The 22,568-nt window shown below is 48.5% G+C and overlaps 1 protein-coding gene across 3 annotated transcripts in view; it reads left to right on the top strand.

The window, feature by feature from the left end:
- The window catches only part of LOC119974428 (FERM domain-containing protein 5-like), a 336,354-nt gene that overhangs the window by 206,229 nt on the left and 107,557 nt on the right, over positions 1–22,568 (top strand). For 2 of the 3 annotated variants that reach the window (XM_038813295.1, XM_038813296.1), the window contains exons 2-3: positions 1,650–1,754; positions 21,621–21,663. In XM_038813295.1, coding sequence (XP_038669223.1) covers positions 1,650–1,754; positions 21,621–21,663 — 148 coding nt within the window. The remainder of the gene's footprint in view (positions 1–1,649; positions 1,755–21,620; positions 21,664–22,568) is intronic. The other variant, XM_038813297.1, reaches the window with a different exon arrangement.

Genomic DNA, 22,568 nt, shown 5'->3' with positions numbered 1-22,568 from the left:
CTTTTTGGGACATTTTGATTCTGGTCAACGATGCTATAGAAATGCAAGTTAATGTGTGAATATTCAGAAAAATAGCTTCAATCTACCAATCTTCACAATAAGGATTTTAAAATCTCCTTTTGTTGGGGTAAGGGGCGGAGTTGTGATAAGTTTGCAGCTTTCCATCTTCTGAAATCTAGGCTGATGTGACAATGGAAGTGGCTGATAGATGTCAGGCGTCCTTGCTTCATCGAGCATCCCTGACGTGAGGGAGGGAGCAGACACTGGGCGAATTATTGCGGATCTCTTGCTTTTGGTTTCCCTTGAGCTAGGCCACCTGTTATTACCTTCAGCTGCGTGTGTGTCACAGGCATTCGGCAAATGGCCATGGGCCTAGGATTGAAACAACAGAACGAATGTTCATCAGCAACGCAGTTTACTCGTGCAGAAAAGCCGAGGCAACTTTTGCACCAGCAAATGTCAGTTTGAGTAGAATTGCCCTTAGCATTTATCAAACCCAGATCCCGAACTTCCATTGATTCGCTTGCCTTCCTCCCTCTTTGGTTTGCCAGTCAGATCTCATTTGTGGCCACGCGGATGATTTGACATCTCCAATTTCTAATCCTGTTGCCGTTCCTGATCATGGAAAGATGACGTAAATTGCGCGCGGTGTTTTGTTTCAGAGTCAAATCTAATGCAACGTTTTGAGGTTTGTGTGGTCGTCACGTTGAGCATGTTACTCATGTTGATGGTAATGAAACCCTCGAGATATTCAATAATCGTGGTTCAACCGACTGCTTTGGAACCCTGTCACTCCCAGCCTGTCATCTCGTATCCCCAACTGCCCCATGGTCTTTCCGCTTTTTGTTTTTAGATGTCTTTCTCCCATAGCACCTCTCACTGATTAACTGCAGTGGATAAAGTAACATATTGGAGACAGTGTCATCATCAGTGTTCGATACCTTCTCTCCAGCAGTTCCCCACCGAGCAGTTCTTGGTGTGAAAGGGGGAGGCACTGGCGTAGTGGTATTGCTGCTGGATGAGTAATCCAGAGACCCGAGATAATGCTCTGGGGACCCGGGTTCAAATCCCACCATGGCAGGCATTTAAACTCAATGAAGTATCTGGAATTAAAAGTCTAATGAATCCATTGTCGATTGTTCTAAAAACCCATCTGTTCACTAATGTCCTTTAGTGAAGGAAGTCTGCTGTCCTTACCTGGTGTGGCCTACATGTGACTCCAGACCCACAGCAACGTGGTTGACTCTTAAAATGCCACCCAACCCGAGGGCAATCAGGGATGTGAAAGTGAAAATCGTTTATTGTCACGAGTAGGCTTCAATGAAGTTACTGTGAAAAGCCCCTAGTCGCCACACTCCGGCGCCTGTCCGGGGAGGCTGGTACGGGAATCGAACTGTGCTGCTGGCCTGCTTGGTCTGCTTTAAAAGCCAGCGATTTAGCCCAGTGTGCTAAACCAGCCCCTAATGGGATGGCCAACAAATGCTGGCCTTGCCCACAATGCCCATATCCAAGGACAGAATAGAAAAAGAAAAGAAAAATAGAATGATGTATTGATTACAATGGCCCAAATTGAAAAGTGAAGCTTCTGCACGAATAAATTCAACGTGAATATATAAGGTCTGTTGATCTTGTTCTTGTTTCTTTCACAGCGGGATGCTAAAGGCCTCTATCTCATAGACCTCCTCTGCCATCACATGAACCTGCTAGAAAAGGACTACTTTGGAATCAGGTTTGTGGATCCTGAGAAGCAGCGGGTAGGTTCTGGGAGATACCGTTGGGCAGTAATGTATGAGCAGACTGTAGGTGGGGCCTTGGCTTTCTCCACAGGAACTCTTCCTCTGTTATACACCCGCAGCACAATTTGCCGAAGAATAGCCACGTCCAGTGGCGCTGTTATCAGCAGTAATTCTTCACCTTGCCTCCCACAGCCAGAAGAATATTATACTCTTCCACAAGAATGAGACCTTTCAGCCCTTCCTGATTGTTCTGTAATTTATCTGAACTCCATCTCCAAACCTTGTCTAAGAAAAGTCTGTCAATCACGGTTTTTAAATTTTCAATTGATGCCTTGGCAGAGATTTCTAGATTCCAACTACCCTTTTAATGAAAAAACGCTTCCTGACCTCATTCCTCAATGGCTTGCCTCTAATGTGACCGTTGCGACCTCTTGTTTTGCAACCCTTCCCCCCCCCCCAGAGGGAATAATTCCTCTTTCCAGCTACCCTATCAACCCTTTATAATCACTTTCCACACCTCGATGAAATCACCGGCAGTGTTAATGAGCAATGAGAAGTCAGAGTGGAAGAGGTGATGGTGTATGGAGAAGCCAGCCTAGCCCACGCACGGAGAGGCAGCCTGTTCTCCCTATATTGCACAGGCACCAATTGTTCTCAATGAGACTTGTTCTGAGTTGAAGTGTGTGCAAAGCGGGAGAGCAGGCTGTGACTTCAACGGGAATAATCATGCTATTGGGTCAGAATTTGCTGGAGAGAGGCATCCCACGCTGGTTAGATTTGCTTCGAGCGGGGAGGGGGGGGGGGGGGAATGGCTTTTCCCTCAAAGCTGCAGTAGTGTGAGCTGAAGGCCACAGGGGGATCTGGCATAAGTAAAGATCGGGACAGGAAGATTGGATTAAAAGAGAGAGAAAGAAGGGAGGATGTGGAAAAGAAAGAAATAAATTGACATTTATAAAAAATCTCCTAAAACAATTCACTGCCTGAAGGAGGTGATCTCCGCAGTTGTAACTGTTCACTTTCTGGGAAAGAGGGGTTGATTGGCAATCATTAACAATTAGCGCATTGTGATAAGGTCCTCGCACTGTTATTTCTTGTCTCTGTTTAGTGACAGTGCTGCAGCTTTGGGAAATATCTGACACAGGAAAGTGTGAAGCTAATGTAAATTGTGCAGCAACTTGGGGTGATACACGAGCCATCGCTTCCTCGCCAAAAATTGCTTCCTTCCAGTAAACTCTGGTCTGTTATATCTAATAACAACGTTCGATTATTGCCATGTTCTATATTGCTGTCTGTGCTATAAAATCTGGTGTTCTGTGTTCCATCGTCATGTCAATCTTTGAGGTTTCCAGAGCTAATTCATGGAGCTTTGAGTTGGCAATGTGGTGTGCTTGGAGCATGAACAGGGAGTAGAAATGTATGAATTGGATTGTCTTTAAATCCAAAAATATAAACGATTTCTTCAAAACACGAGCCATTGATTTGCTGGTGCGACGGACTAATCGTGTATCTTCCATGCCGATGTTTGCAAAGTAGAGACACAGCTCATTTTGTTGTAATTAGTTTGTGGCTACACCATCTCTTTAGCACCTCTAGCAGGCAGCAACGGCCTCCAGTAACCAGCACCCTCCAGTGCCACTCCAGATCTATCCACTGCTGAGGGTTGGTAACCTGATTTACTCCATCCCTCTCTGCGTGATACCACGCCCACTTGGGATCTCTCCTATGACTCGCCATCTGAAATTGAGAACTCAATGGGTGAGAAGTTGGGAGGCATGAGCTGGCATCTTGGTGCAATGCGGCAGAACATGTTGGCACTCCAGCATGTGACAGTACAGTGCTACCTTCACATGCCCCCTCTGTCAAAACATAATGATTCAGTAGCTGCTCATTAGATCTCGATCTCTGACAAGGACCTAATGAACAAAGGTTAAAGTCCCTCTGTTACCGTATTGGAGACTCTTCAATCAGAACCAATTCTTCCAAACAGTAGGAGGGAGCTGAGCTGAAAGCTTCTACCAGACATTACAGTGTTACGGAATCCTACAGGCATGCTGCAACTCTGCAAGTACAATTTTTAACTCTTTGAACGTTTAATCTGAATGCTCTATTTTTAACCACTCTGTTACTGATTCAATATTCATCAAGGTGAGAGAGAGATGTCAGTGTTGGTGGAACGGATCACTCACTTCCTTTTGGGTGCTTAATCTCAACATTAATTACTTCCATTGAGGGATTGCATTGGTCAAACAGGAAGGAGCAAATCTACTCTGACACTGTGGGTTTAACCCCTATCCCAGTAAACCTCTCCCTCACACTGCCAACTACCAATGCCCTGGGTGAAAACAGAAAATGCTGGATAAACTGGATGGGCAGCATGGTAGCATAGTGGTTAGCACTGTTGCTTCACAGCTTCAGGGTCCCAGGTTCGATTCCCGGCTTGGGTCACTGTCTGCGCGGAGTCTGCACGTTCTCCCCGTGTGTGCGTGGGTTTCCTCCGGGTGCTCCGGTTTCCTCCCACAAGTCCCGAAAGACGCGCTTGTCAGCTGATTTGGACATTCTGAATTCTCCCTCTGTGTACCCGAACAGGCGCCGGAATAAGAACATAAGAACTAGGAGCAGGAGTAGGCCATCTGGCCCCTCGAGCCTGCTCCGCCATTCAATGAGATCATGGCTCATCTTTTGTGGACTCAGCTCCACTTTCTGGCCCGAACACCATAACCCTTAATCCCTTTATTCTTCAAAAAACGATCTATATTTATCTTAAAAACACTGAGGGGCTGTTTAGCACAGGGCTAAATCGCCAGCTTTGAAAGCAGACTAAGGCAGGCCAGCAGCACGGTTCAATTCCCGTAACAGCCTCCCTGAATAGGTGTTGGAATGTGGTGACTAGGGGCTTTTCACAGTAACTTCATTTGAATGGGCAGCACGGTAGCATGGTGGTTAGCATAAATGCTTCACAGCTCCAGGGTCCCAGGTTCGATTCCCGGCTGGGTCACTGTCTGTGCGGAGTCTGCACGTCCTCCCCGTGTGTGCGTGGGTTTCCTCCGGGTGCTCCGGTTTCCTCCCACAGTCCAAAGATGTGCGGGTTAGGTGGATTGGCCATGCTAAATTGCCCGTAGTGTCCTAAAAGTAAGGTTAGGGGGGGGGGGGGGGGGGGGGTTGTTGGGTTACGGGTGTAGGGTGGATACGTGGGTTTGAGTAGGGTGATCATGACTCGGCACAACATCGAGGGCCGAAGGGCCTGTTCTGTGCTGTACTGTTCTATGTTCTAATTAAGCCTACTTGTGACAATAAGCGATTTTCATTTCATTTAATGAAGGAGCCTCAACTGCTTCACTGGGCAGGGAATTCCATAGATTCACAACCCTTTGGGTGAAGAAGTTCCTCCTAAACTCAGTCCTAAATCTACTTCCCCTTATTTTGAGGCTATGTCCCCTAGTTCTGTTTTCACCCACCAGTGGAAACAACCTGCCTGCATCTATCCTATCTATTCTCTTCATAATTTTATTATAATATTATATAATATTTATATTATATTATATTATAATATTATATGATATTTATTATATGTTTCTATAAGATCCCCCGCATCCTTCTAAATTCCAACGAGTACAGTCCCAGTCTACTCAACCTCTCCTCGTAATCCAACCCCTTCAGCTCTGGGATTAACCTAGTGAATCTCCTCTGCACACCCTCCAGCGCCAGTATGTCCTTTCTCAGGTAAGGAGACCAAAACTGAACACAATACTCCAGGTGGAGCCTAACCAACACCTTATACAGTTGCAGAATGTGGCGATTAGGGGCTTTTCACAGTAACTTCATTGCAGTGTTAATGGCAGCCTACTTGTGACAATAAAGATTATTATAATAGAACATAGAACAGTACAGCACAGAACAGGCCCTTCGGCCCTCGATGTTGTGCCGAGCAATGATCACCCTACTCAAACCCACGTATCCACCCTATACCCGTAACCGAACAACCCCACCCCCCCCCCCCCCTTAACCTTACTTATAAAAGAAAGATTCTCAACTCAGCAGGTCCGGCAGCATCTGTGGAGAGAGAAACTGAAGCCGGGATTCTCCATTCTGGAGCCTTGGTGTTCCTGCCGGCAGAGAATCCCTGCTGGTCTCCCCTGGCAGTAGAAACGGGGCCCGGTAAGAAGATACCTCCCCTTCACCGTGCTAATTGAAGCGGAGAGCTCGCTGGGTTCCAAATTCCTGCAGTGCCGAGATTCATGCCGCTATTATTTGGGCCTGGGGGAATCTCTCCCCACCGAGGCCACGCTTTGGTTGATTTCCTGCACTTGTGGAGCTGAAGCTCACCAGGAGGACCAGCTCCTCGCAGACCGGGGTGGGGGGGGGAGGGAGGGGAGCCATTTTGACCAGCTTCCCCAATCTCTACACGCCCCCCCCCCCCACCCTTCTTTTCAGGCTCCCCTCGCTTACTGGACCCTCCCCTTAAACCCCCCCAACCTTCTTGTGGCCCCTGGAAACCCCCTTCACCCCGCTGTAATGGGCAAGGTGCGCCCCCCCCCCCCCCCCCCCCCCCCCCCGGGCCGCGACCCCTGGAAGTGCCAACCTGTCACCCGGGCACCTTGGCACTGCCAGCCTGGTCGCAATGTCAAGTTGCCAGGTTGGCTGTCCCAAGGCACCCGAGTGTCAGCGGGAGTGCCAGCGTACCACCCTGCCCTGTCCCCGACCGCCTGGGGGGTCTCTAACCCCCCCCCCCCCCGCCACCCGAGGTGCCGTAACACTTGGGCAACGTTTGTAAAAACCAGTGCTCCACGGCGCCCGGTTGACGCACGCGGGCGTGACCGTTGACTCGTGGACACTGGGTAAAAGCGGTCTCCGGGTATTCAAATGAGCCAAATGACTCATTTAAATCTCATTATCTGGATCATGCCCAGCGAGGTCCCGATCACACCGGGTGTAGCGAGTCGGGTGTTATGGGCCAGGGTTTAGAGAACCCCAAAGTGTCTCATGGAGTTCACCTGACCCACAACCTTTAATAGATTGTGGTATGGGGGGCGCACGGCCCACTCCACGTGTGGGACAGCAGAAATGGAAAAGTATTTTTTAAAGAAAAACAATGTTTATTCTATGAACTCAAGTTAACCTTTAAAAAACATACAGTGAACATCTTAGCAACCATTAATTCAAATACAACCCCCAAAGAATATAACACTAAGTAATCCTTAAGCTATCCTTTTAACATCCATAAGACCTAAAAAAATAAATTTTAACAGAAGAACATCAGGTTAAAGTCACTGCTGAGAGCAGTTATTAGTTTTAAATCACCAAAGGATCGATTTATAATCTTTAGATTACAGAGAGAGACTCTAATACACCTTCTGGCTGTGACTGCAGCTATCCAGCTCTGAAAATGAAGCTAAAACACACCCTGCAAACAGCCTAAAACGAAAGTAAAAAGCTGGCAGGCAGCCCAGCTCCACCCACACTCTGACATCATTGATAAACACCCATTTCTTAAAGGAACTCTCACATGACACAGGTGGCTAGCAATCGGCCTGGTGCCCGGTGTGGAGCCTCATTTGGGATTCACGCGGGATTCATCCACTGTGTCCCGTACCGCGGTGGGCGCAATGTGGTGGCTGACTCACACTCTACAGCATCGTGGTAAACACATTTATTTAAGATATGTTCTAGATGTGCACTTGTTTGACTGAAAGGGTTGACCAGGTATTTTAGTGAATGTTGTGGTGTAGCCACTGCTGAGTCCAGGCTTCAGTGACACACAGCGATCTTTCTCCTCAGGTTAATGGAACCAGAGGGGCTGCTTAGAGAGTAGGGACTGGGGCTTGTTGGGGAAAGGGATGCTTGTTTAGAAGAGGAGGGTCTGGGAAGAGGGGAGGGGGCGGCTGGAGTTTGTTGGAGACGGGAAGGAGCTTGATGGACGTGGAGGAACAGGTTAGAGGGTGAGGATGGGGCTTGTTGGAGATTAGGAGGGGCTGTTCAGAGGGTGGAGTGGACATTTTAAAAAAATGTATTTTATTACAAACATGTATCAAAACAAGTTACAGCAAATAAACACCCCGGGAAACATACTTCCCAACAATCAACTATACAGTCTGTACAGATTTTCCCCTTTTTTATCCTCCCCCTTCCCCGCAACGAACAGCCCCTCAAACACGGTCACAAACATCCCCCACCTTTCCTCAAACCCCCCTGAAGAGCCCCTTAACTCAGACTTTATCTTCTCCAACTGCAGGAAGGTGTATAGGTCACCCAACCAAGCCGCTACCCCCGGTGGCGATGCCGACCGCCACTCCAGTAAAATCCCCCGCCGTGCAATCAGAGAGGCGAAAGCCATGACTTCGACCTTCCTCCTCTCCATGAGCTCCGACTTCTCTGAAATCCCAAAGGGTCCGGGTTCAGCTCCTCCTCCACTATCCTGGCTAAGAGCGCAAACACTCCCGCCCAAAATCTTCCCCATTTTTCGCAACCCCAAAACATGCGCGCATGATTCGCTGGCCCCCGCCCACACCTCTCACACTCATCTGGACTTGTTGGGAACGGGCGGCTGGTTAGCGAGTAGAGGGAGGTACCTTTTGAGAAAGGGGACGGGTTACGAGGACAGGGAGGGGCTGTTTTGCTCCGTAACTGATTGACGGAGCGAGGTGATCACCATGTTACAAGGGTAATAGGAGCTCAGTGAATGATGGAACCAACAGCCCATGTCCATAATCAATGAGATTTAAGGAGTGGGAAAGAAACAGGAACAAGGAAGAAGGAAACGGGGAGGGTGAAATGTTAGAAAAAGAGAAACGAAGATTCAGAATTAAAGGGGGTGGATTTAGAATGGAAGAAAAAGACAAAAAGGAAATGAGAAAAACGTTTTCAAATTTTACATTTTGCAGACCACGCTTAAATAATTTGCGAGCTGAGGGAGGGTGATTCCACAATTCTAGTTGTCAGGACTAAAATGTCATGAATTTCCAGCCCGAAATAGTTATGGTTAAAATTAAGAATATAACAAATAGGAGCAGGGAAGGCCATTCGGCCCCTCCCTCCGAGTCTGGTCCGCCATCCAGGAAGATTATGACCAATTTGCCTCAACTCCACCTTCCAACACCATCCCCATTATTAGCCCCATTATGACCCTTTTTTGGTCAAGAATGACCTTTTCCGTCAAGCATCCAGTCAACCTGGAAAGTCTTCAATGACTGACCATCGCCAGCTCTCTGGGCTGGAGATTTCCAAAGATTCACAACCCTCTGACTGATGACATTTCTTCTCATCTCAGTCCCAAATGGCCCACTGTGACCCTGTGGTTTGAGGTTGGCTAAAAATAAAGAGCAGAATATTCTTTTTGAGTGTCGAGGGCTGGGTAATGGTTGCTGTCAGAGGGACCTTTTTTGGTCCTTGTACAAGAATCACAAAAAAGTGAACATGCAGCTAATATACAGCAAACAACAAGAAGACAAATGGTGTGGTGGCTTCTGTTCTGAAGGGTTTGTAGTTTTAAGAGTAACGAAGGTCTTATTACAATTATATAGCGCACTGATCAACACCTGGAGAATGTTTTTTTATTGATGGTGTAAATCTGGTGCACAATGCAAACGCTCGTGTCCAGATGGTCAAATTTTTTCGGTTGCAAACAAGACAAATCGGCCAGTGATTCATGGATTGGAACTTGTGCTGTATCCCCCCCTCCCACCCCTCTCGCTACCAATGGCTTCATTTTGTTTAACACCCCGATAACGTCAGGACAGCACGAGCCGCCTTGAATTTTTCCATCGGTCCCTGGGCCAGGATGAATTCAGTGCGCTGCCGTGCGTGAGAGGGAATTAATTCCGTTTCCCCAGCTGTTAAATCTGACAGCACCTCTCACACTCTGAGGGATTTGGTTTCACAGAATAGTACAGAAGAGAAAACTCATTACATGGCGCATTGAGAGGATGCGAACGATCGCCTTGCCTGAGAACGGCTGACAGACGTCTTCCAGTTTAATAAATTATCATCTCATTTCTCAAGCTCATTTCTATTCTTGCTGCCTGTGGGAGTCTTCGGATGATGTGGAAGGCGTTTTAATGCATTTGTGGGATTATAGATTAAGACGTTTGAAATTTGAAAGCAGGCGGCAGGGTTTTAAGTTCCTCGTTTAAAAAAAAAGGAGTATTAAAGCTGTAATAGATGCCATGGCAACATATGTATTTAAATTAGATAATCTGTTGGTAAAGGTCACTTTGGGATGTGATTCATGGGGCCAGTGTAGAATGAGTTTAGGGAGCCAAGTAGCAGTGACTGAGTGGCTCGATCTCCAGAGCCCAACACAGAGATGACTCAGAGTTTTAATAGCATTTGACGGAGCAGACTTCATAGCAGAGAGAGTATCTGACTCAGCCATTCAGTTCACTTGCTTGTTCCCGGTTAATTGTACGAACTACGTCCCTGTTTGCAATGCGGCACATTGTCCCTTTGTGGAGGGGCCTAGCGTGGAGCCGAGCCTGCTCGAAGGTGGCAGTGAACATTATCTTATCCCTTTACAGAGAAGAGAGGCTTGTCATTCTCGTGTAATTGTGTGAAGAGGTTCGCGAAACTGGGATCATTCTCCGTTCAGCAAAGGAGCTTAAGAGGGGATTTAATAAAGGTGTTGAAAATCATGAGGGGGTGAAAAGGGAGAAACAATCTCAATGGTTGGAGGGTCAGCGACCAGAGGTCACGGGTTTACGATAATTCCCAAAACAAACACTGGGGTGGTGAGAATTCTTTCACACAGTGAGTAATTGTGATCGGGAATGTGTTGACTGGGTGGCAGCACATTCAACAATCACATCCAAAGACATAGAACATAGAACATAGAACGATACAGCGCAGTACAGGCCCTTCGGCCCTCGATGTTGCACCGACATGGAAAAAAAACTAAAGGCCATCTAACCTACACTATGCCCTTATCATCCATATGCTTATCCAATAAATTTTTAAATGCCCTCAATGTTGGCGAGTTCACTACTGTTGCAGGTAGGGCATTCCACGGCCTCACCACTCTTTGCGTAAAAAACCCACCTCTGACCTCTGTCCTATATCTATTACCCCTCAATTTAAGGCCATGTCCCCTCGTGCTAGCCACCTCCATCCGCGGGAGAAGGCTCTCGCTGTCCACCCTATCTAACCCTCTGATCATTTTGTATGCCTCTATTAAGTCACCTCTTAACCTTCTTCTCTCTAACGAAAACAACCTCAAGTCCATCAGCCTTTCCTCATAAGATTTTCCCTCCATACCAGGCAACATCCTGGTAAATCTCCTCTGCACCCGTTCCAAAGCTTCCACGTCCTTCCTATAATGAGGCGACCAGAACTGTACGCAAAACTCCAAATGCGGCCGTACTAGAGTTTTGTACAACTGCAACATGACCTCATGGCTCCGGAACTCAATCCCTCTACCAATAAAGGCCAACACACCATAGGCGTGATTGGAGAAATTCTGGAGGGAAGAGATTTGCAAGGTTATGGGGAAAGAGTCGGGGTCGGGTGTTAGTGGGACTCGTTGCATAATTATTTCAGAGAGCGAGCTTCCACATGATGGGCTGAATGGTCTCCTTCTGTAAATTCCCCTGGAGCGCGGGGAACGTACGCAAGTTTCTAAATGTTCCACGTCCGATCCGGAATGAAATTCTGGGTGTGGTGGTCATCCAGATAACGTAGTAATTCCAAGACTGGTAGAAAAGGAGTTCAAATCCAACCACGGCAGTTTGAGAAATCTCTCCTTTTTAAAAAAATAGTTTAAAAATTGGGCAACGTGCTAGAGAATATAGAAATAAGAGGTTAGTCCAGGTGAATGTGTGGCTGGAGAGATGTTGCAGGAGGGAGGGCTTTCAATTTCTAGGACATTGGGACTGTTTTGGAGATGGTGGGACCTGTACAAGGCGGATGGGTTGCACCCGAATGGAAATGGAAATAGCATTTTTGCAGTGAGGCTTGCTGTGCTGTTGGGGGTGGGTTTTAACTAACTTGGCGGAGGGGGGGGGGGGGATCCTAAGAGAAAGTTCAGCAGTGGGGAGATGCAAAGCCAAAATTACAGGAGATGCCAAGTAAATCAGGAAGGCATAGAAGTTATAGGCCAATTAAATCACAACGGAGTTTGGCAAGATTGGATGGTATTTATTTTAATGCAAGGTGTCTGACGAATAAGGCAGATGAGTTGAGCGCACAAAGTAAAACATGGGGGTATGTCTACATGCAGTCACTGAGATATGATTGAGAGAGGGGCAGGATTATCAGCTCACGGCCTCACGGTAGCATGGTGGTTAGCATCAATGCTTCACAGCTCCAGGGTCCCAGGTTCGATTCCCGGCTGGGTCACTGCCTGTGTGGAGTCTGCACGTCCTCCCCCTGTGTGTGCGTGGGTTTCCTCCGGGTGCTCCGGTTTCCTCCCACAGTCCAAAGATGTGCGGGTTAGGTGGATTGGCCATGCTAAATTGCCCGTAGTGTAGGGTTAATGGGGGGATTGTTGGGTTACGGGATACGTGGGTTTGAGTAGGGTGGTCATTGCTCGGCACAACATCGAGGGCTGAAGGGCCTGTTCTGTGCTGTACTGTTCTATGTTCTATGTTCTAATATTCCAGGATATTGGATCTTCAGACAAGAGAGGGAAGGACGTTAAAGAAGAAGGGGTGTTGCAATTTTGATTAGGGAACCAATTACAGAAGTAAAGGGGGACTGCATCTTAGGAGGCTCTTTAAATGAAGCCATGTGGGTAGAACTTAAAAATCAAAAAGGAGCAATCACATTGATGGGGGTGTTCTATAGGTTCCCTGACAGTCCGAAAGGATTAGAAGAGCAGATTAGTGGGAAGATTTCGGAGAAGTATATAAGTAATAGGATAGTGATAGTGATGCTCCGCCCCCAATGGGCAGAGTTCCCGACGGCACGGTTGACATATGGTCTGAGTGGTCGGGAACCCGACATGGCGGCTGCGGACTGTCCGGCACCACCACACTCGGCTGGGATCCATGGCGCTGGCCATGGTGGGGGGGGGGGGGGGGGTGGCTTCATCGAGGGCTTGGGGGACTGGTGGGGTTGGCCAGGAGGTGGCCTGTGGGTTCGCGGATAGTGGGTCGGGTCCACCAGGTCCAACGCCATGTTGTACGGCGCCGTGCGCATGCGCGGCCAGGGACCCGGCCATTCTCCAGCCGTTTGCGGCACGGGAACCAGGAGTTTCATCGGACACTGCTGCTAACCCCTCACAGATCCTGAAACCATTAAGGAGCACAGTGGTAATTTGTGTGTGCAGCAGGAGGCTGGAGTTAGGTTTCTAAATTAATATTTTGCGTTGGTGTTCACTAGTGAAAGGGCCAGTGGGTATAGAAATGGACAGAGAGGAGGTTCTGAGTGGTCTGGGAGGTTTGAAAGTCGATACATCTCCAGGGCCAGCTGAAATGTATCCCAGGCTGTTGAGTGAGGCAAGGGAGGAAATAGCAGAGGCGCTGGCAATGATTCTCAATACCTCTCTGGCCACAGGAGAGGTGCCGGAGGACTGGAGGATAGCCAATGTGGTACCATTATTCAAGAAATGAGGAAGGGGTACACCAGGAGAATACAGGCCAGTCAGTCTAACCTCAGTGGTGGGGAAACTATTGGAAACAAACCTTGGGAGCCAGAATTAATCTGCATTTGGAGAGTCCGGGATTAATCAGGAACAGTCAGCGTGGTTTTGTTAAGGGGAGGTCACGTCTGACCAACTTGATTAAATTTTTCAAAGAGGTGACCAGTGCGTGGATGGGGGAAATGCACTTAACGTAGTCTACTTAGACTTCAGCAAGGTATTTGATAAGGTCCCACATGGGACCTTAGCAAAGGTAAGAGGCCGTGGGATCCAAGGAAATTTGGCAAATTGGGTCCAGAATTGGTTGAGTGTCAGGAAGCAGAGGGTGATGGTCGAGGGGTGTTTCTCTGACTGGAAGCCTGTGTCCATTGCTGACGCCCTTGCTGTATGTGGTTTATATAAATGGTTTAGACTTGAATGTAGATGGGTAAGTTTGCAGGTGATATGAAAATTGGTGGGGTGGTAAATAGTGAGGAGGACAGCCTTGGATTACAGGAGGATATAGACGGGCTGGTCAGATAGGCTGATCAGTGGCAAATGGAATTCAATCCGGATAAGTGTGAGGTGATGCACTTTGGCAGGACAAGCAAGGTAAGGGGAATACACCGAGGATCAGAGGGGCATTGGTGTGCATGTACTCCGGTCCCTTAAGGTAGCAGAGCAGGTGTACGATGTGGTTTCGAAGGCATATGGTATACTTGCCTTTATTAGCTGAAGCATAGAGTTTAAAAGCAGGGAGGTTATGCTGGGACTGTATAAAACGTGGGTTAGGCCACAACACAGCTGGAGTATTGTGTGCAGTTCTGGAATCCACATTATCGGAGGGATGAGATAGCACTGGAAAGGGTGCAGAGGAGGGACGCGATTCTCTGGCCTGGTTTCGCTCGAGCAAGAGCACAATGAAGCCGGGAGAGGCCACAAACGAGAACTGCGTTGGGCGCTAAACCGTTGTTGCAATGCAGCTGTCCCGCTCCCGGAGAAGGAATCAGGATCCCACCCTCATGGGGAGAGAAACCAATTATCACCATTTAAACCCTATTCCCATACATGATGTGGAGATGCCGGCGTTGGACTGGGGTGAGCACAGTAAGAAGTCTTACAACACCAGGTTAAAGTCCAACAGGTTTGTTTCAAACACGAGCTTTCGGAGCACAGCTCCTTCCTCAGGTCAATGGAGAGGTATGTTCCAGAAACATTTATATAGACAAAGTCAGAGATGCTGGACAATGCTTGGAATGTGAGCATGTGAAACTGGACCCGGGCCCCCGGGAGGCCATATTCGGGGTGTCGGACCAGCCGGGGTTGGAAACGGGTGCGGAGGCAGAAGTTGTAGCCTTCGTCTCGTTGATCGCCCGAAGGCAGATTCTGATGGGATGGAGAGCAGCCTCTCCACCCTGGGCCCTGGCGTGGCGGGGGGATCTGTTGGAATACTTGACTCTTGAGAAGGTTAAGTTTGAACTGAGGGGAAGGATGGAGGGATTCTACAATTCATGGGCATTATTCATTCCGCACTTTCAAGAACTGGATAACATTGAACATTAGTTGGAGTGGGTGGGTGGGAGGGTTGGGGGGAGAAGGCTGTATGTGTTAATGGCGACAATGGGCGATTCCTAGATTCCTTTTTGTCATTTGTTTATGTGAACATGCGGCTAATGTCTGGGTGGGAGGATGGGATTGTTGTTATCAATATGGGGATTGACATATTTATTACTGATTATTGTTTATTGTTGGTGGGTGTAAATTTGGGAGAAAATGTGAAAAAGGAGAATAAAAATATTTTAAAAACACATTGATGGGATGGTGGCGTGAAGGACGGTTTGGGTGGCTGGTGAAAGGTGTGTTGGGGGGAAATGGAGGGTTGGGAGTTTGGTTACATGGGGGTGGGAATGTTTTGGGGCGGGGGGGTGGTGGTTGGTGGTGTTACCTCATGCGTGGGGCCCTGTGTAGGTCGTTGACCTTCTTGTGGCACTGGAGGCCATTCCACCTGGTCATACTTCCCCCGCTGACGGCCGCTGTCACTTCATCCCAGGTAGCACTGGCTGCCTGTGGCTCACCTTCTGGGACCCTCGGAAGAATCTGAGATCCTTCCTTGCCTCAACCGCATCTGGGAGCATTCCCAGGTCTGCGTCTTCAAACCTTGGAGTCGGCCGTCTCGTCGCCATGGCTGCGGGCTGAGTTTGTGATGCTGGTGCTGTTTAAGTGTTTTTCAACCTTGTTAGCTGGGGGCTGGCCTGCGCGGTCCCGGCAAATCGGTTGGCCAGCCTTCACCTGCGGCGTGAAGCCCGTGGGGCTTGTTAAGTGGGCCAATTGGGTGGCACCATGGCGCTGTGGTTAGCACTGCTACCTATGGCACTGAGGTCCCAGGTTCAGTCCCGGCTCTGGGTCACTGTCCGTGTGGAGTTTGCACATTCTCCCCGTGTCTGTGTGGGTCTCACCCCCACAACCCAAAGATGTGCAAGGTAGGTGGATTGGCCACGCTAAATTGCCCCAATTGAGTACTCGAAATTTAAAACAAAAAAAAGAAAACTTTCCGGAGAATCGTGCCCGAGATTCACCGGATATTACCTGGACTGGAGCGTTTTAGTTATGAAGAGAGATTGGATAGACTGGGGTTGGTTTTCCTTGGAGCAGAGGAGGCTGAGGGGGGACATGTTGAGATGTATAAAATTATGAGGGGCACAGATAGAGTAGACAGGAAGAAACTTTTCCCCTTGGTGGAGGGGTCAATGATCAGGGGGTCAGAGAATTAAGGTGAAGGGCAGGAGGGTCAGAGGGGATGTGAGGAAAAACCTTTTCACCCAGAGGGTGGTGGGAGTCTGAAATTCGCTGCCTGAAAGGATGGTGGAGGCAGAGACCCTCACAACATTGACAAAGTATTTAGATGTGCACTTGTGATGTCAAGGCAGTGCTGGGAAATGGGATTAGAATTTTTAGGTGGTTGTTTTTGACTGGCACAGATGCAATGGGCCGAACGGCCTTTCCTGTGTTGTAGATACTCTATGACTGGCACGGGACAGAAATGCAGTGATGCCAATGAGCCAAGAATGGATTTTTAAAAGCTGTGAGATGGTAAGGCTCGCTCTAATCTGCCCCCAAAATATTCCTCACCCTTTTCCTTGGCAATGCTGCGTCTCGATGGCACCGGCGATGGCATTTCCAGTTTTCAGGCCTCATGGCCTCTGCCAGAGACTCTGACGGCTTTCACTGTTAATTGACATTGAATTATGGGCAGCTTTGCCCTGCTGAATCACAGCGAGACTGCCCCAAAATCAATCAGTGCAAGTTCATTTCAATTTGTCTGACCTGAGTTTGTCAGGCGGGGATGAGGAGTGGAAACTGTGCCTGCATTCTCCAGAGTTTCGTGGAATGAGATGTGTCCTCTCAAAACGTACAAAATTCTGACAGCGCAGGCGGGACAGGGTGGAGGATGTAGGTAGAATGACCCCCCCCCCCCCCCCCCACCCACCCCCACCTGCCTGCTGAGTCTAGATTCAGCCTAAGAGATCTAGGGCTGGTTTCTCTATCCCAGGATGCCCAGATCGCATTTCCCGATGGGACAGAGAATCGGGGGAAATTGGGAACGATGGCGGACGCCAACCTGGTTGCAATGCTCCACACCCCCCCCCCCACCCCCCGCTGATGGCAGGAACAGGTCCACGACCGCGTGCCAGTGGAGCGATGTAAATAAACGCAAATGGGTCTTAATGACCCATTTGCATCCAATTAGCGGGCCCGGCGCCCGATTCTCCAGCCGTCCATGGTTCTCAGGGCCGGACGTCGAGTGGATGTGGATCTCCTGTGGTCTACACCAGCATGGCCCTGTCATGGTGGACATCGCCATTGGCCATGGGGTTACACCTTCGAAGGCTTGTCCCCATATCCTTCCGAGGGCCTCCACTGCTCCCCTCCCCGCATAATGGACTACATGCCCACCCCTCCTCTACCACACTCCCCCTCCCAGGGACCCATGTAATAGGGAGACCCCTCCCAGAGACCCCTGCAATAGAGACATTGACCACATCGAAAAGAGGTAAGTACATTCCAAGCACTAAGTCACTCAAGCGCGATGTGCTCAATGTTTGTAAACATTGGGATTTCACCACTGAGAGTCATTGATCCATGAAGGGAGATGAATGAATCAAAGCTGTGGCTGATGTGTGGAAGCTGTCAATCACAGCTCATTACTAGGAAGTTAATCATTGAATTTACAGTGCAGGAGGAGGCTGTTCAGCCTATCGAGTTTTCACCGGCCCTTGGAAAGAGCATCCTACTTAAGCCCACACATTCACCCTATCCCCATTACCCAGTAACTCCACCTAACCTTTTTTTGGGCACTAAGGGCTATTTAGCATGGCCAATCCACCTAACCTGCACATCTTTGGACTACGGGAGGAAGCACCTGGAGGAAACCCATGCACACACGGGGAGAAGGTGCAAACTCCACACAGACAGTTACCCGAGGCTGGAATTGAACCCAGGTCCCTCGAGCTGTGAGGCAGTAGTGCTAACCACTGTGCCACCCACTTTTTTTCTCCCTCTTTTGTTTTAATGCGATTTAGGATACTCAACACTTCCTCCTTTGATATACAGACATTTTCTCAAGATTGTTCACACATCTAGCCCTGACCTCGGCTTCCGTCATGTCCTTCTCCCTGGTGAATAGCGATACAAAGTACTCATTAAGGATTTCACCCACTTCCTGTGGTTCCACACATAACTTCCCTCCATTGTCCTTGAGTGGGCCTCCTCCTTCTCTTGCTACCCTCTTGCTCCTAATATGCGCATAAAAAGCCTTGGGATTCTCCTTGACCATGTTTGCTAAAGACATTTCATGGCCCCTTTTAGCCCTCCTAATTCCACCATAAAGTTCCTTCCTATGTTAACGGTACTCCTCAAGGGCTTTGTCAGTGTTTAGATGCCTACACCTATCGTATGCTTCCTTTTTCCTTTTGACTAAGCTTACAATTTCCCTTGACATCCATGGTTCCTGAATCTTGCCATTTCTATCCTTCATTGTGCGGGGATGTGCCTGTCTGGCACTTCAATCAATGGGCCTTTAAAAGCCTCCCACATGTCAGACATGGATATGTCAAATAGCCGCTCCCAATCCACATTCCCCTGTTCCTGTCTAATTTGGATATAATTGGCCCTCGCCCAATTAAGCAACTTCACCCATGGGCCACTCTTGTCCTTATCCATGACTACCTGAAATGTTATGGAATTATGGTCACTAAACCCAAAATGCTCCCCCACTGAAACATCAATCACCTGGCCTAGCTCATTCACCAAACCAAGTCTAGTATGACCCCCTACCTGGTTGGATTGTCAACATACCGTATCAAAAAGCCCTCTTGGACACATCAAACAAATTGCTCTTCACCCGAGCCCCTGGCTGTAAGGGATTCCCAGTCAATGTGGGGGGAAGTTAAAGTCACTCATCACAATTACCCTGATTTTGTTTGATGGCACTTCTTATAATAAAAATCTTTATTATTGTCACAAGTAGGCTTACATTAACACTGCAATGAAGTTACTGTGAAAATCCCCTAGTCGCCACATTCCGGCGCCTGTTTGGGTACACTGAGGGAGAATTCAGAATGTCCAATTCACCTAACAGCATGTCTTTCGGGTCTTGTGGGAGGAAACCGGAGCACCCGGAGGAAACCCACACAGACACGGGGAGAACGTGCAGACTCCGCACAGACAGTGACCCAAGCCGGGAATTGAATCTGGGACCCTGGCACTGTGAAGCGACAATGCTAACCACTGTGCTACCGTGCCGCCCTATGAAGTGCCTTGGGACATTTCACAATTTCAAAGGTGCGATATAAATGCAGGTGTTTGTCGTGGGTTAATGTCTGTTTGACGAAGAGCTGCTTGTGGTTCCTTGATGCCAGTCTAAATAGCAATGGTATTCGTACAGTAGGAGTTAATGGGCATCATTTGTGCTTGATATACACGGAACACAGGAACGGGGCGCTATGTAACTCTTTGAGTCTTTTCTGTCGTTCAATTCGATCACGGCACCATCTAACCATCTTGGAACACTTTTGAGGTTCCTGCATGAGGTCGGATTAATGCTGTATATCAGTTTGGGTGGGCAGATATTCTTAACGTGATCCATGTACTCACTGGCCCATTTGCCGATTAGGTACCCTGTTGGTCCCACAGACCTGGGAAAATTGTTGAGTTCAGTCCTGGCCTTTTCACAGCCTGAGAAATTTCATCCTGGATAGGGCATCATTTAGGATTGACATTGAAGACTGTTCAATACTGAATATTTAATAAAGTGGCAGGTATAACTATTCCATTGCGGGTGATTGGGATTTACACAGATCAATTCTGCACTTGTTACCAATTGTTAGATGTTAATGTTTGCCACTGAGACACTGCCAAGGCAGGTTATTCTCAGTGGGACCAATCAATTTAACAGGGTGATTGGATAATATTTTAATCTTTCCGTGAAAGTATCTGAATTTATACAATTGTTTTGGTAATTTCCAATCTTGTGAGTTTTTACGCCAGTTAGTCTGTCTGTTGGCAGGAAATTGACATTCAGGAGATCGGTTAGCTTTACAGAACAGTCAATTTTCGATGGCCAATTAAAGACTTAAACATCAGAATCTGGTCATCCTGAAGGAGGTGGTGAAAACCTCTGGAATTCTCGATTGCCGCTGAGCGCCGATCATTCCAGATTTCAGGAGATGGAAGGCAAGGGGGCGGGATTCTCCGATTGCCAAAATCGTGTTTGGTGGTCGGCCGGAGAATCCACTTTTATGCAAGAATCGGGGACGGCGCCGTTTTTCCGATGCTCCGCCCCCTCAGAAACGGCGTACTCGAGGACGTCGCCTGAGGCCCTCCCCCTGTGCTCTGCCCCCCCCCCCCCCCCCCCCCATGGGCCGACTTCCCGACAGCGTGAGGCACGTGTCCTCTCACTTTTCGTAAACCTGGTGTGGCGGCTGCGGACTGTGTCCAGCGTTGTCTCATGCAGCGGGGCGGGGGGGGGGGGACCATTCCGCTGGCAGGGTGGGCATCGGCGGGTACTGGGGGACTGGTGGAGGGTGGTCCGGGGGGTGACGAGCTGAGTTACAGGGGGGCAGAATCTGGCAGGCCGGATCCGTACGCGGCCACGAACCCGACCATTCTGCGTCGCAGCACGGTAGCATTGTGGATAGCACAATCGCTTCACAGCTCCAGGGTCCCAGGTTCGATTCCGGCTTGGGTCACTGTCTGTGCGGAGTCTGCATATCCTCCCCGTGTGTGCGTGGGTTTCCTCCGGGTGCTCCGGTTTCCTCCCACAGTCCAAAGATGTGCAGGTTAGGTGGATTGGCCATGATAAATTGCCCTTAATGTCCAAAATTGCCCTTAGTGTTGGGTGGGGTTACTGGGTTATGGGGATAGGGTGGAGGTGTTGACCTTGGGTAGGGTGCTCTTTCCAAGAGCCGATGCAGACTCGATGGACCGAATGGCCTCCTTCTGCACTGTAAATTCTATGATTGATTCTTATCGGCAGGGGGCTTTACGTGGCGCGTCTGCTAGCCCCCCCTCCCCCACTGCTCCCGGAATCAGTATGGATTCAGCGTCGATTTTGGTGTCATAAAATGCCCGTGATTTCTCCGTTTGAGCTAGCGCTTAGCCGCTGAAACAGAATATGCAGCCCAAGGTTCCTGACTGAAATGACACTCTTGCATCCAGGAAACATTCCATTCTCTGTGCTGGTTTCTGAAAACACCTGTAACGCTGTTCAGGAACAGATACTGCGTTCCCCCCGTTCCTGGGTAAAGGTTGGGTTGAGTGCGAGTGTCATTTAGGAAATTTTGCTTGAGGAACTTTGTTGATTGATTGTGTTTGTTCTATTCTCACTAGCCTTATACATCTTCTTGCTCTATGGGTTGTCACATTGATGCCAGGGGCCTGTCCGTTATAACCAGTCACGGTGAAGGGGAAGGGAGATCTCTGGCTTTCTCAGCACCAGCTGGGAGAAACATGGCCTGTGTTTGGCACTGCTGAGATCGAGGGGCCATGGTGTGGCATGGGGGCACACTCAATCCTGAAACTATGTATCTTCCCTTCCTATGGGTGCGATCTGCAATGTGTCACAGCAGTGAGTAACTCCATGGATTCTCTTCCCATTCAATTCCAGATTCCAGGACAGGGATACTGGCAAATCCTTCTAACATTGAGATTTTCTCCTAAATGTGAATGTTCAGAGTTCCAGCATCCTCAGCATTTTGTATTATTTTAAAATGTGAATCTTTGGTACATTTCAGGGCTGTGGTGTGATGATGTATAACTACATCTGTCTGTTGTTTTTACAGCACTGGTTGGATATCTCCAAGTCCATTATTAAACAAATGAAATGTAAGTTTCCAAGATTGTATGTAAAATATTTTACGAGCTGTTTCTAAATATGACAATGTGCAGTAATTCAATGTAAAACTTGATCAACATGTCACATTTTAACCATACTCGTTCTTTCTACATTCTGTTCTTTTATTCTGTTCTTTTCAATTTTGGCGATGTCCTCCATTGACTGGTTTGGACACATTGTCGTTTGGTAACATTAGAAGTCAGGGATTTCTCAAAACCACACATGAAAAATCGAGTGAAAGGAAACTCAAAATGATCTCAGATCCTGGTTATTTACCAGTGTCCCATTCCATTGGCTAACCCCAGTGCCCTATTCCATTGGCTAACCCAGTGTCCCATTCCATTGGCTAACCCCAGTGCCCTATTCCATTGGCTAACCCAGTGTCCCATTCCATTGGCTAACCCAGTGCCCCATTCCATTGGCTAACCCAGTGTCCTATTCCATTGGCTAACCCAGTGTCCCATTGCATTGGCTAACCCAGTGCCCCATTCCATTGGCTAACCCAGTGCCTCATTCCATTGGCTAACCCAGTGTCCCATTCCATTGGCTAACCCCAGTGACCCATTCCATTGGCTAACCCAGTGCCTTATTCCATTGGCTAACCCAGTGTCCCATTCCATTGGCTAACCCAGTGCCTTATTCCATTGGCTAACCCAGTGTCCCATTCCATTGGCTAACCCAGTGCCTTATTCCATTGGCTAACCCAGTGTCCCATTCCATTGGCTAACCCAGTGCCTTATTCCATTGGCTAACCCAGTGCCCCATTCTATTGGCTAACCCAGTGTCCCATTCCATTGGCTAACCCAGTGCCTTATTCCATTGGCTAACCCAGTGTCCCATTCCATTGGCTAACCCAGTGCCTTATTCCATTGGCTAACCCAGTGTCCCATTCCAT

The sequence above is a fragment of the Scyliorhinus canicula genome, chromosome 12 (assembly GCF_902713615.1).
Source record: "Scyliorhinus canicula chromosome 12, sScyCan1.1, whole genome shotgun sequence".
NCBI lineage: Eukaryota > Metazoa > Chordata > Chondrichthyes > Carcharhiniformes > Scyliorhinidae > Scyliorhinus > Scyliorhinus canicula.
Note: the sequence above shows the minus strand (reverse complement) of the source record. Positions and strands in the feature narration are given on the sequence as shown.